Genomic DNA, 15,632 nt, shown 5'->3' with positions numbered 1-15,632 from the left:
TCTGTCCTGTGACTCAGCAATGCGAGCTGCAGTTGATATTTAAGCAATAAATGCTCCGTTTATTTTCTACTCAAGAAGAGCATGTTAATGGCAGCGCTCCCAGACGGTTGTGCGTGTGTGCGTGTGTAGCTCCGCACCACCAGGGGGCTGCGGAGCTACACACACGCACCGGTGAGAACCAGGCTACAGCACTCCTGCAATTATGTGGAACAAGCAAACATAGAAAAAGCAAGAGTCAAATATGAGTTAACATTTATAACTTTATTGAACAATCAATGGAAATTCCCTTATCTCTCAATCACTTCACATTGGCCTATGAAATAGGCTGCCATAATCTATGAGTTAGTCGACCAAGGCTAGGACCAAGATGGCACTGTACAAAATTCTCCTATGGTGAACATTTATGTGAAAATGTGTGTGGTTGGACTAAACTTTTCCTTGTCAGACTTCACATTTATGAAGAAATGAATTAGACTGCAACAGACTGCAACATTCACACACGGCAAGAAAAAAAATAAAGAAACAAAAAGAAACACGCATACTCCGGGCTCCAGCCCTCAGTGTTGTAGGTGAGAATACATGGGGGATTGTAGTTCAAAAACCAAGACGGTCCTTCAAAAAAAAAACGCCTGAAGTGTTGTAGGGCCCAGTGAGAGCAGGTGTGGGAGATGACCGGTAGAGGACACTTGGGATGAGGGCAAAGGAGCGGGCATTCTGGACCCAGAGAGTAGCCATTTTGGCTCCTCTGAGAGAGGTAAGGCAAGAGGACAACTGATTTTTTCCCCAAGTTCTGCACTGTCAGTCTGGTAGGAAGTAAGGTTGGCTCAAATGTCCAGATGTCAAAACACGACACACATGAGGTATCGGGAAACTTTGCATTCTACAACGAAGTAGGAGAGGACACCAGAGGAAGCAAAGAGAAGCCAGAACAGGGAAACAGTTTTGGTCACATTTCTTTACAGTAAGATGCAGCACAGAATTGCACGGATCACACAATCAATGTTTCACCCAATCATAAATAAAAGACGGAACATTTTATCATCTCACGTCACGTGCTTGTTGGGCTTTTTTCTTAAATAACACCCAGCTTTACTCCTCAGTATGATGTTCCGGGTACAGGGAATCATATAAAAGTGGACGTGCATAGATATAAACAATTAGGCTGCACTGCATCCGTTCCCTAAAAGTTAGACTAGCCAAAGAAGACTTATGTTATTCATTATAAAACTGACACAGTCAGAAAGCATTCTTCAGTGGAGAATCCAAACTTACAGGAATTCGTTTAACTGTTACCATTACTGTTCTAACAACTTTTCTTCCTCCCTTTAGTCTCCAAGTAACCTCTCCCACCCAAAAGATAAATGCCAGTGTGTAGAAAGAAATTCTGACACAGGAGCAAACGTCCAAATTTCTCTTACATGGGAAACTAAGAGAAAATTAGACGTGCCGCGTCGTTACACTTCAAATGTGAAATTCAAAATGAATCGAAGTCCACAGCTGCAGCTTATTGTAAAATGTGGAGCGAACTGGGATAGTGTGCGGGGTGGGTGGGGAAAGGAGAAGCCATGGCTCTTACCACCCTTCCCATCTCAGTGTACAAGGTCTCAAGCTGCAGGGGCCTCAGCGGCAGGGGCTTCAGCAGCAGCAGCAGGAGCCTCTGCAGAGATCTCTGCTGGGGCCTCCACAACAGCGGCTGCCGGCTCTGGGGCAGCCTCAGCAACAGGTGCGGCTTCTGGTGCCGCCTCCACAGGTGCAGCCTCAGCAGCAGGTGCGGCTTCAGGAGCGGCCTCAGCAGGGGCAGCCTCAGCTGCAGGAGCGGCCTCCGGTGCGGCTTCAGCAGCAGGTGCCTCGACTGCGGCCTCAGCAGGAGCTGCCTCGGGTGCGGCTTCAGCAGCGGGTGCCTCCGCGGGTGGGGCTGCCTCAGCAACAGGCTCCGCTGCCACTTCAGCCACCACTGCAGGTTCTGGTGCGGGCTCTGCCGCTGGTTCTGCTGCAGGTTCTGGTGCTGCCTCTGCTACGGGCTCAGCTGCGGGCGCTGCTTCTACTGCGGGTGCGGGTTCGGGTTCTGCTGCGGGTGCGGCTTCTACTACGGGTTCTGCTGCTGGAGCCTCTGGTGCTGCCTCAGCAGGGGCTGGTGCCGCTTCTGCTTCTGCGGGTGCACTTTCAACTGGAGCGGCCGGGGCCTCTTCTACAACTGGAGCTGCTGCTTCTACTGGTGCTGCCTCTGCAGCTGGTGCTGCTGCGATTATATAAAGAGAGAGTTAGAGTTAAATATTGAAGTAACATTTTACGGACAAAATAATGCACCAGATATCAATGAAGTTCACAGGGTTCTTAAATAAGAGGAGCTGAGCACAATGCTTGTCACCTTACTAGAATTAGATCTATGCAGCCACTTCAATTGCCACAGGTCTATCCCTGAAATCCCCCACATCTCAGGGTAGTATGTAAAGCTATTGCCATCTTGACCTTATGAGACCTCAAAACTGACATGAAAGTGTTCACATGAGAATTTGCACCAAATCTTGAATGCTAACAAAAAGTCAGAGGTTAATCACAAGAAAACACCCAAATCACATTCCAAAGTTATTGGGTCAACTCTAAATATCTACAGCACCACAACCCTAATATCTCATTCAGTTCATTTTGATGGCACACTAATCACCCACGTAAGCTTCACTAGTAGGGGTCGACTATTTCACTAAATTAACTCTCAAGACTCAAGACAACTCCAGACACATTCAATTATTCCAAAGGTTCACCATGGCACAATATACTCAAATGAGAATTTAGGAGACTCAGCCATGGTTTGAATTACGGGTAATTTTATGAAGGCAGCCATTTGTAACCAAGAGCATGAATAATATTTGTCCCTCAACTAACATTTAGACAGGACGCTGTAAACCAGAATTATACAAATTCCCAAAATGTCACACAAGAAAAAACATCTTATAACGCAGCCTCCAATGAAACATGCTAAGGGGTGACTAGGAGGAGAAACATTCATGAACGTAAAAAAGTAACATCAGTTATATAATTTGGAATGTTTGCTAAAGAGCAAAGCTCACTTGACTTTACTGTACTTGAAGCTAAGGCTTTTTGATCATCACAAAATCAGCCCAACTTTGCCTTATCTAGTGTTTAACAAGACAATACACTGTACTATGGAACCAGCACAGAAAAGTCAAGATGATAAGGTCCAAGACAAGGAACACTTAATCAGAAAGTTCGAAAGTCAACAGATTGTAGGGTAGGTGGACAGTTATTTTTTCCACAATGGACATTTATCCTTTTAATTTAAATTCCATTCTCGTAAGGGACAGGATGGATGGCAGATGTAAATAGCTTTAAAAGGTGTGCTGGGTAATATTTGTCGCAGATTCTTTCCAGAAGTCATGCTGCCCACCCACAAATGTTACCGTTTACATGAAAACTTGCCACCACCATGAAATTCTAAGTATTCATTAGGACTAGGAAAATTTTACTTTTCATACATGAAAAGGTGGATCTTCTCCATGATCACCATTTTGAACTCCCAGAAATATATTTTAGCTGCAAAACGTACTGTGCTGTCGTCATACTAGTAAATATCCATGAAACAGGTGCACTGTGAGGGATGGTGGCCCGAGTAGGTATCGTGACTATGCTGCTCGTTGAAACTAAGCTGCCTGTTGCCAAATTTGATCTTTTCATGGATATTCACTAGTATGACGACTACCTTAGAACTAACAAACTTAATGACTAGGAAAATAGTATAGATTACTTGTTTAACGCCTAGATTATTAGTGTCTATGTGGTTAACATTTTTAAAGGGACACTGAGATTTTTAGTTGTTTATTTCCAGAATTCATGCTACCCATTTACTAATGTTATCTTTTTCATGAATACTTACCACCACCATCAAATTCTAAGTATTCATTATGACTGGAAAAATTGCACTTCAGACATGAAAAGGGGGATCTTCTCCATAGTCCGGAATTTTGAATTTCTAAAAATAGCCATTTTTAGCTGCAAAAATGACTACTTGGACCATACTAGGAAATATTTGTTTATTACTTAGTAAACTTTCATGTAAAGATCAAATTTGGCAATAAACAGCCCAGCTTCAATGAGCAGCATAGTTGCAGTACCTTTTTTGACCATTTCCTGCACAGTGTACCTTTAATGAACATTGTTTTATTTTCTCCATTTCCTGCAGATGCAGAAGGTGAGTTCTCAGCAGTATGGCACTATGTGGCTCGTCTCTCCTTTGTTGCCTTCTTTGTTGTTTGTTTTTCTACGGTTCATTCTGGCTTGACAGAAGACCATTGGTGGACTACAGCCAAGTCTACCCCAGCCACTCCAACCCCTGTTCAGTTAGCTCAATATCAAATCTGCTACAGGACAGGCCAAATTATTGAATTACATTGAGACCAGATCAAAGCCAACCCCCTAAACATCACCAGTTCTCTACTGCCAACCTGAACAGGGAGTTATCCAATACAGCATCTACCCTTTATTCAAATATTTGGACTCATCTGGTTTTCAATTAGGCAAAGCCTTGAACACGGTCGCCAACTTACCGATTGGTGTGGCCTCTGCAACTTTTGAACTGCCCGAGCTTTTGTAAGCCTGCAAAAGGAAACATTTAAATGAAACTAACACTTATCACCATCAACCATTCTTGACTTATGCCTTAAAAAAAGGTTCAACTTACATAAATAATAGCAGCTGTGAGAGTGCCTCCACCAACTACGACAAAAGCTTTGTTGATTCCGGATCCACCTGCAGCCCCGGACATGGTTCGTGCTGAGACTGCTATGGGAGGGGCAAAAAGGGGGCGCATAATTATGACATAGCACTTTTTAGATGAACACAAACACAAAACAAGCATGAGTACTCGAGACGCAAAAAAACAAAATAGAAAATAAATGTGCTAATGAAATGAAATTCAGAGGGTTGTTGCATTGTGATGGCACGCTGATGAGGACTCAAAGTGACAGTTTGATGAGTCATGCTACCAGAGCATAATGATTCCCTACTAGCATTAGAGCAATAGGCTATATGTGTGGAACACATCAGTGTTTCAGTCACTGCTTGAAAAAAGGTATACACATTATAATGAGATATAAATCCATCTTTTGATATGACAGCAAGAGAGGGTCAGATCACCAGATTAAAGCCAGTCGACCTCAATGACCTTCTAGCTCATGAGTCTAGCATGAGCATTATTATCAGGATCATGAGTCCCTAAAACCAGGATATATACAAGAGGAGCATATGCCCTTGCTTGCCATAGGCCCTTTTCCTTATGAACAGATCCTCCACCTCTTTCCTAACATAATCTGTCCCCCCACTGATGTCCTTAACCTTTCGCCAGCATCCAGGCATCCAGCAGCAACCCCCACCCCACCCCCAAAACACAACAGCACCTAGCATGTAAGTGGAGGGTACAGACAGCAGGCCACGCACTTTAAATAACTCTATACATGTATGACTTTGACATGTCAGGAGATGCTTCCTGGACTGTTGCACCAGTAGTGCAACATGGCTAAAAGAACACAATGTACAACAGTGCTGCTCCACTCCAGTCACCCCTCCCCCTTCCATGTGCGCCTGCTCCCTCCCTCTGCTCAGTTACACAGGTTCACGTTTCAGCCAGTTTCCATGCAAAGCACACATATGTCCTCTCATGACAGGCCGACATAGATCAAGACCGACCACTGATCATACCGCATGGCTGACTAAGTCTTGTATTCATGTTAATGTATTTATTCAGAGTTAACTTTTCCAATGTGTAAACATCCAGAGCATGGTAACATCCTTTACAGAACCCCTTATGAAACTGATAGTACAAAACTGGAGGGGAAAATTAACTTTATCCGAGTGCATTTTAGCATTGTATTTATAGTCAAACAATGCATCACAAAAGATATGCATGGTTAAAATGAACAGTTGACAAATGGCAAGGAATAGCCCAAGATGCCACGGAAAATGCACTTGTCCTATATACGTTAACCTTTTCCAGCACAACAGTGTAACCCACATGTCTGCATAAAGGTCATGATGGCTGTAGGAGCACATGGAAATATTGCAGACATCATGCAAGAAAGTGTGCGAGCACATGCCCTTGCCCTGCGCACAGTTATGCAATACAAATGGGGCATCCAATCCTGTCAGCAAGACAGGATGACCCATTCCCTTTAATTTCAGGGCAATGTCAACGCATGCAACATTCACATTTTCTACACAGAGATAAGAAAGTTTTCGTGGTGACACTGCATAAGTCAGCCATTTTAGTAAGAAAGCCGCTTGTGCGAGTGGCATGGGCTGGAGGGGAAAACGCCATCCATAGTTTCAGAACGGATAGGTTAGTATATTCACGAATCTCTACAAACATAGGAAATTGACCCTAAATACGGACGAATCTCTGATTGAAGGAACTGTTCTGTTTAAGGATTCAAAGTAAGAGGATGCATGGGCCAGATGTGCGTGTTGGAAATGTTCGTTTCCAAAAACAAACTAAAATCCAGATTAAAACCCACAAGGCCTAGGCTATTATGCAAGTCACGTAGGCAACTGTTTTTTTCGACCGCTTGAGAGCATCCTCTCGGCCTACCAATGTATTTGCCATAAATAGCGCTTTAGCGATCCATTATTCAAGCATAAGCTGTGCACAGCACTGAGGAAATATCACTGGTCCTGGTTTGTTCCAAAACAGCATCCCTGAAAACTACTCCACTTTGCGTTGAAACGCCACATAGCCTACATGAACACGTGCCCAATTGGCACTGATGGGACACATTTTATACGCCATTTCTTGCACGTTTTCTCCACTTTAAATCTGATGACCCTAGAATCGTTGCGTTTAATGCTGAACATGTAACACACGTTTTGTATTTCATAAAATCGCCCACTCGTTTCATAACAGCGAGTGAAGAACTCAATGTTCTAGGAGAGTTGAGGCGCAAGCGGACACACCCCCATGCAGGCAACACAATGGCTGGTTACAAATGTAACGTTGGCTACAGTGACATTACATCTTTTAATCTGTATCATTTCTCGTAGCATTTGTGCAACCTTAAGCAAACGCCTACTGTGATTTGGCGTTGTTACATAATTGAAGAGGCGAAGCGCTCATTCTGCCAGTCTCTCTTCGCAACTTTAATCAAACAAACTGAACGCGCAGAAAGAAGTAGGCCTGTCTAGCAATAACAAACTTATTCGCTCTATATGTGAAATAATTGGATGAAAAATTTAAGTTCTTGGCCTTAAAATTAAGATACACGTGGTCTACTGAGCGCTTCAGAATTTGATACGTGAAAATGGAGACGCCACCTTACCATTTTTAAGAGGTGAAATGCTCTTTCGTGCAAGAGGCCCCAGTCTCTGCCAAGCCGCTCTGCAGAACAACATTGTCGGTAGGTCTAGTGGACTATCTGTGTGCTGTGCCTGATGGTGGAGGCTCAATGAATGACCGCGGAGGACGACTGTCTTCACTCTAGCCTGCTATTTCGAAGTGGGTCCGCTTGCATTATGTGAGCACTCCTCGGAACGCCTACTCGACCACACCCCCTTTGCAATCATGAGCCACCAGACGAGCGCATCCTTCCTTGTATCTTCACTTTGCAACTCTTACCTGGTGATCATTGTTGGGCTTACCCTTTTAGGTAGCCTAATATCGTTGATAAAGACATAACTGTTTCAGCTGGAATATTTTGCTGTTCTTGTATTACGCACCAAATAGGCTTGCACCTGATAAGAAGTGCCAAGAAGTCAAGTCAAGTCACCTTTGTTAGTTTCTTCATATTATGCACAGGTCATACAAGGAAATTGAAATTATGTTTCTCTCTCTATACCATGAAGGACATAGACATTTACAGACTGACATCAAAGTGCAAGACAGGACCAGTAGGCCTAACACTGATGGACCAATAACAGCAAAGCGATGAAGTAAAAAAAAAAAATACTGAGCATTGGTGAGTGACAGTGATGCACCATTGGTGTGACAGTGATGGACCAGTGATAAACCAGTAACAATAAGTGATTAGAGTAATAAATAACAGTTTATATTTAACATTGAACATTTAACATATAGGTGAAGGAATAGAAGACATAATAATCACAACAACAAAAATAATAATAATGGTAAAATACAAAATAGTCAAGACTATGCTGTACTACACACAGTGCAGTCCAGCATAGTCCATTTTAGTCTAATGGTCATGAATGTAGCAGCATTTTAGCAGCATATTTGGAGGTGCAAAGTCACATAGTCCAAGCAGTACTTGGTGTGGAGATCTGGAAGTGCAGGTAAGGTGCAGCCACATGGTTGTGTGTGTGTGTGTTGTGTTTTTTGTTTTTTGCACGCAAGAAAGGTCTTTTGTGCAAAACTGTGGTAGAGACTACAATGTGCGCCTCACATATTTGACGTGAACCGATTCTGAAGGTGCACAGCCAGCCCTACCGCTGCACGTCAGACATGCAACTTCTGTTGTGTAGTGCTGTAGTCCATATTTTTGCACACACACAACTTATAAATCGCTTGCGAAGAGAAGTCGACAAGCACACCATTGGTTATCATGAATTCTGAGGTACAGCATATGTGTGATCGAGGGGAGAATGCGAGGTGGATCGGGAAATAGCTTTGATCAGTCCATTGCAGCCCAGTCAAAACGTTTGGCTTTCACAGCCCCATGAGCCGTCCAGAAGGGGTGGAGACTTAGGTACCCCATGGGCTCAAGTTCAGTCCCCTCCTCCGTCTTCTTCTCTTTCTGTGGCATTTGATGACGGCTTGCATAAGATGTGTGCTACCGCCATCTACAGTGCTAAGGGAACTCCATTTACTCTCAACCTGAAGCCTCCCAAAGCTCTCCTAACCACAGGTCTCCTAAAGGGGCGTTCACATGACATCACATGGATCCAGGAAATGCACGGTCTGGAATGATCTGGGTGGATTCCAATATGCAGACTTCCATCCTCCCTCGCTCACTTGTCTGCTTGTGACCTCATGATGATGTCACTGACGTCTCAATCCACTCACTTATGCACTTCGGACACTATTTTTCAGTGCATACGGCGCTCACTCTGAAAATTTCGGTTGAATTAGTGCACTGAAAGCGCCCGGATGACAATGGCTTGAACGATGGACACTGGATACTGCACGCAATAAACAGTCGCCATATTAGGTGCATTTGATTTTGTTGCCGTCGATCGACATAGACAAAGCACGTGAGCGAGAACTTGTTGTCACGATGTGGGTGGCATTAAACACAGCACATTTAAAGTCGGCCACAAATATGCACGAGACGATGAGCTTGCACCAGTTCGATCTACTAACACACCATAGGAGGAGCTGAAGTGAGGAGCAGTGCAAACTTGTGTAGGGGTGTGAGACAAGGCACCTATACACACGTGAGTGAGTTCTTGGGCTACCGGTTCATGGGTGCGTGACCGCGGAGGCGGTCTGCATACCCTTGCAGACGGGGATAAACAAGTGCATTCGATTTCACATCAACGCATGCATGCACATTTAGACAGCAATGCACCCTGGATGAAAATGCTGCATGACGGTTAGATTTCCTGTCAAACTTCGAAATTTCGTCGACGTTGCGTTGACGAGGTGACATGTCACATGGTGTAAAACTATCGCGGGATGAATGCGGCTGCAGTCAGATCTTGCAACCTCTGCAGTTGCTTATCCCCTTCAACGCTCGTCGGCGGACTGCCTCCGAGGTCACGCGTCCATGAACTGGTTGGTCAACAACTCACTCACGTGTGTATATGGGTCTTGTCTCACACCTCTACACAAGTTTGCGCAGGTCCCCACTTCAGCTCCTCCTCACTGCCTGTCCCCCACTCCTCACACGTGGTGTGTTAGTAGCGCAAACCGGTGCGAGCTCATCGTCTCGTTCATATTTGTGGTCGACTGTAAATGCGCTGTATTTAATAACACCCACACCATGACAACAAGTTCTCGCTCACGTGCTTCGTCAATGTTGATCGACAGCAACACAAGTCGTATGGGACAACTGCGGGGGTTGCAAGGTCCGTCTGCAGTCGCATTCATCCCGTGATAGTTTGGCAATATGTGACATGTCATCTCATCGGCGCAACATGAGAAAATCTAACCATAATGCAACATTTTTGGCCAGAATGCATTGCTGTCTATATGGGCATGTAGCTGTTGCGGTATGTCAAATAAGGCTAGTGACAACAAAAGGGAAGAAATGTGGCGTTCAATTCAGTAGAAGAGTCTGATGAACAGGCTCCTAATTCTGTAAGTAATGTTGCTGAGACACCAACCTTTTCATGCTAAGTCAAGTATTGTATGCGTGATAGTTGCCCTTTGGGGATGGAAATGTAAATACAAGCATGAGACGCTGTGCAAAGTAAACAGTAGCCAACCGATATTTCGGTGAGCTAATGCTATGCTCAGCCGTCATTCAGTGAGGGCACAGTGCATAGTGCTCAAACTTTTCCACGACATTGCACTGAAAAGTGTGTGGATTGAGACACAGGGTTACTCTACTCCCTTTGAACTGTCCTTGCTGTTATACTAGTCCCATCATTGCGCATCATCCCAGTAGTTGGGCGCGCTTTTGATGGAGCAGTGCAGCATAGGCTGTCCAGCGCATGCACACTGCAACCCGCATGAAGCATAATGATTAGAAATTAGGCGCATACGACTTAAATGCCAACGGTTGATGTTGACAAAGCATGTGAGCAAGAACTCCCAGTAGGGCCGGGAAATGACCCCGGCCGCATCTCAAACCTGGGGCCCCATGGGCATGCAAGCCCAAATGTGGGGGGCCGCAGCACCCCCAAAATACAGTGCATTTAAAGTTGGCCACAAATATGCACAAGACGATGAGCTCACACCCGTTTGATCTACTAACCACGTGTGAGGTGTGGGGGGACAGGTGGAGCTGAAGTGGGGAGCAGTCCAAACTTCTGTAGTGATGTGAGACAAGGCGCCTACACACATGAGTGAGTTGTTGGCCAACCAGTTCATGGGCGCGTTACCTCGAAGGCGGTATGCAGACCCTTGCAGACGAGTATCAATAGGTGCGATTGATTTAGAATTTTGTCGATCGATAGACAGAAAACACGTGAGCGAGAACTTGTTGTCACGATGTGGGTGTTACTAAAACAGCACATTTAAAGTCGGCCACAAATATGAACGAGACTATGAGCTCGCACCAGTTTGCTCACTAACACACCACGTGGAGTGGGGGGGACAGGCAGTGAGGAGGAGCTGAAGTGGGGACCTGCGCAAACTTGTGTAGAGGTGTGAGACAAGGCTCATATACACACGTGAATGAGTTGTTGACCAACCAGTTCATGGGCGTGTGGCCTCGGAGGCGGTCTGCAGACGAGCGTTGAAGGGGATAAGCAACTGCAGAGGTTGCAAGATCTGACTGCAGTCGCATTCATCCCGCGATAGTTTGACACCATGTGACATGTCACCTCGTCAACGCAACATCACCAACATTTTTAAGTTTGACAGGAAATCTAACCGTCATGCAGCATTTTCATCCAGAGTGCATTGCTGCCTAAATGCGCATGCATGCGTTGACGACTACTCGAATGCACTTAATGTGGATAAGCAACAGCAGGAGTTGCATGGCCCGTCTGCAGTCGCATTCATCCTGCGATAGTTTGACACCATGTGACATGTCATCTCGTTGACGCAATATGACTGAAATTTAGTAAGTTGGACAGGAAATCTAACCATCACTCAGCATTTTCAGCCAGAATGCATTGCTGTCTACATGCGGATGTAGCCGTTGCAGAATCTCGATTGCACCTAGTGTGTCCACGACGCGTCATATGGAGTGACTTCTGCGCCACATTTATGTCACATGATCACAGTTTTTCTGCTGCACAGCCAGGCAGCTACTAGGCTTATTCAAGATTGTGCAACGTCTGCATGCACATGCAGACAGCAATGCATTCTGGATGAAAATGTTGATGCATGATGGTTAGATTTCTTGTTAGTAGATCAAACTGGTGCGAACTGATCATCTCGTGCACAGTGTTTAATACCACCCACATTGTGACAACAAGTTCTTGCTCACATGCTTTATCAACATCGATCGATGGCAACAAAATCAAATGAACCTATTCTAGAGTCAATAGGCCCGTTCATGACGAAGCAGTGCTGCTTTTGCTAAGCAGTGAGCATGCACACTTTGCCAGTTTGATGCATTCTGGTTAGAATCTAACCACAATGTATCAAACTGGCAAAGTGTGCATGCTCACGGCCTAACAAAAGCAGCGCTGCTTCGTCACGAACCAGCCTACTGAGCTGGCATGGGACCTCCTCCATGCTGTCAATACCCTGATTGCAAAGAAACTGGATATAAAAAAAAAAGCGTCATTTTGTTTCTTTTCCGGTATCCACTTTATGTCGGGTGAACGCCCCTTTAGGAGACCTTCGGTTAGGAGACCTTCGGAGTCCTGAGGTTGAGAATAAATCAAGTCCCCTTAGCGCTGTAGATGGCGGTAGCGCACGTCTTGAGCAAACACCTCAAAAATAGAAGAAGAAGGAGGGGACAACGCCCCCTTAGGAGACCCAACTTGAGCCCACGCTTTTGCATTGAGTGGGCGTGGTTTGCATTATCTTCCTCATATCCAGTATTTTTGCTGATTGGCATTCATAACTGACGTAAATTGCGGGTGGAGTCCACATGTTTGTGAGGCAGTTCACTTGCTGCGTCAAGTAGGAAGCAACATTTTTTATGTCTTGGGAAGTCATATTAGATATTTCTACCCACCTTGCTTGCCAAGCACTCAATGTACCACCTTTCCACCTTTCTAAGACCAAGCAGATCTCATTGGGATCACGCAACAATCTGCTTCATTGCCAACACGACTATTGGGCTTGTTTTTGATGGTGCAGTGCTGCTTTTGCTCTGCAGCGCACATGCACACTTTACAGTTTCAATGCATTCTGGTTAGAATTTTCTTACCAGAATGCATTGAAATGGTAATGTGTGAATGTCCGCTGTTGCAATGTCCATGGTCTCCCCTACATCTTTTTTAAAAAGATTTTTTTTTGTCTTTTTCGACTTTATTTGATAGGACAGTAAGCAAATTGGGAGAGAGACGGGGAGGGGTTGGCAAAGGACCCGGGCGGGGAATCGAACCAGGGTCAGCCGCATGGCAGGCGAGTGCCCTATTGGTTGACCACGGCAGGGCCCCCCTATATCTTCTTATGTCCATTCAGTTATTTATATTTTCTAAGTTCCAGTTTTATGGGTTGCATTGTTGTGTGTGTGTGTGTGTGTGTGTGTGTGTGTGTGTGTGTGTGTGTGTGTGTGTGTGTGTGTGTGTGTGTGTTTATTTTATTTTTGATGTTATTATTATTATTATAATTTTACCTTAATGTTTTAAATGTTCTTTGACTCTAATTTATTTCCCTCTTTCTTCCCTGTTTCCTTTCTTTTTGCATTTGTTAATTTTGTGAAGCACACTGACTTGCACCTGTGTATGAAATGCGCTATACAAATAAACTTGCCTTGCCTTGCCTTGTGTGTGTGTGTGTGTGTGTGTGTGTGTGTGTGCGTGCGTGCGTGCGTGCGTGCGTGCGTGCGTGCGTGCGTGCGTGCGTGTGTGTGTGTGTGACAGAGAGAGAGTGATGTTGGAGTGGGACATTCAGCTTGCAAGTCATTCATGCACAAAAGCAGACGCTCCAGATTCAGAAACTATAGCATAGAAGAGAAAGACCTTTAGTTAAAAAGAAAACACTCAATTCTAGGTAGCACACTTCCTCAACTAGCCTACATAACCAAGTAGTAATGTGAAGGCTACAGTAGGATTCTTAAAAGACCTCTCGCACACCTTTGATCCAGTGTTGGATATCCACAATGTTACCAACGTTACAAATAAAAGTGCATTCCAATATGTGACCTTGCATCCTCCACTTGTGCTTGTGGCCTCGCCCCGCCTCCTGGCCCCGCCTCCGTGAGGAAAACAATGAAGTTTCCCTGCGGTCTGCCTAGCCACAACAACCTTTGGGGGACTACTCTTCATTCACCAACCAGTCCTCATTCACAAGGTTTGCAGTAATTGCAAAGTCTTTGTGAAGTGATGGTCAGTTGACCAAAACATTGCAATTACTGTAGACTTTGCGGACATTATGTGGTCATTTTTCTTTGTAACATCGTGGTCTAAGTATGAGAAAAATAGCACTGGTTCATGTGGATTTTCATCTTTTTGATAAACATCATGTGAAATCCAGGTAATAAAGCAAGCTAGTTTGAAGAAGGCCAGACGGCCGAAACGTCACTTCACCATTAAAACATGGAGCAGAGTGTGCGGCATTCTTTTCTTTTTCTTTAACAATAAAGCAAGCTGGACCAGAAAATAACTTTTAGTTTTCCATGATCTCCCATTCATTACTTTTTCTGATCGTAGGTCTCATGGACCTTACCAGAAGGAGGTGGGTTATGCTCCCTACTGATGACCTCTTGTTGACTATTGACTATTGACTTGTTGATATCTTAAGCCCTACCTTTGGTCAGCTGCATGCATATGTTCAAACATTCTAACCATCAATAACTTCATACCCCATTCATCTTTCCTATCCCAATAGGGTTTCGTTTGAACCAATAAACAGGCTCAGCCAGTGGTGGACAATGACACTTTAGAGCAGGGGTACCGTACTCAACTACAAACTGAAAAGGTCCACTCACACATGTCCAATGTTTCCAGGGTCCGAAAAAGTGGCTACAGACTGATGCAGAAAATAGGCTCACTTGCTGGCCGCACTGGCCTCTTGTTCCCTCAGTGATAGTGAGTAGTTATGAGTAGTTATAGTGATGATACTTTTATTTGTCATAAGATTGGCTTCACAGAAATACACTTACATATTGCATGGCAGCAAAATATCGCTCGACACACAATAAAATAAATGATTAAAAAAATAATAATAATAATACGTAGGGCCTACATGTACTATATACAGAGGGATTTTGTCTCGCTCCAGATGACATTGCATTTGGGTCCGCATCTGGAACTGAGCCAGTTGAGTATGTCCGCTTTAGAGGCTAAAATCATAGATTCTATATTGGTGCAATACTACTGGCCGGAAAACCTTAACAATGCGTAAGTAAGTAGATACTGGTCCATGGGCACCATTTTAGAAAGCTGCCTGTGTCAAGTAGCTGGCAGGAAGTATAGAGGCCAATTTGATGAGGCAAATTCTCTGTACAAAGCAAACCTTAAGTTAAGTTCAAGCACTGCGTTACGCTACGCCTTGACCTACAGCTCCAGGCCTTTTTATTAGAATACCATGAAAAAGTTGATTTATTTCCATAATTCCATCAATAATGTTAAACTGTCATGGATTGTAGATTCATGGCCCAGTTTTTTTAACTATTCCAATCATTAAATTGTTTATTTTTACACATTTTGGTCTTCCAGCTCAAAAAAAACATGAATTGGGGAATTCACATCATTAGAATATTGTAATAAAATCACATTTTTCTTCATCAAAATTTGTTTCACATCAGTGCACATCAAATCAGTTGAACTTTGGTACTTTCTACACAACATGCAATGTTCAATACTTGGTTAGGACTCTCTCTGTCTTAATATTATTAATAATAACGGCCATGATGCGTTTAACATTGAAGTCAATGGCAGAA

General features: G+C 44.2%; 1 protein-coding gene across 2 annotated transcripts; it reads right to left on the bottom strand.

Moving 5' to 3' along the window:
* Positions 1–242: 242 nt before the first annotated feature.
* On the bottom strand, positions 243–7,517 carry mgarpb (mitochondria localized glutamic acid rich protein b). 2 transcript variants are annotated; one of them, XM_063219597.1, is made up of 4 exons: positions 7,323–7,517; positions 4,697–4,794; positions 4,563–4,611; positions 243–2,239 (listed from the first exon to the last, which is right to left on the bottom strand). In XM_063219597.1, exons 1-4 carry the CDS (start codon positions 7,393–7,395, stop codon positions 1,605–1,607), a joined length of 855 nt encoding a protein of 284 aa, XP_063075667.1. In that variant the 5' UTR covers positions 7,396–7,517; the 3' UTR covers positions 243–1,604. The 2 variants fall into 2 exon arrangements, with proteins under 2 accessions (XP_063075667.1, XP_063075666.1); XM_063219596.1 differs by having other exon boundaries at positions 4,697–4,797; positions 7,323–7,516.
* Positions 7,518–15,632: the final 8,115 nt, after the last annotated feature.

The sequence above is a fragment of the Engraulis encrasicolus genome, chromosome 16, assembly GCF_034702125.1.
Source record: "Engraulis encrasicolus isolate BLACKSEA-1 chromosome 16, IST_EnEncr_1.0, whole genome shotgun sequence".
NCBI lineage: Eukaryota > Metazoa > Chordata > Actinopteri > Clupeiformes > Engraulidae > Engraulis > Engraulis encrasicolus.
Note: the sequence above shows the minus strand (reverse complement) of the source record. Positions and strands in the feature narration are given on the sequence as shown.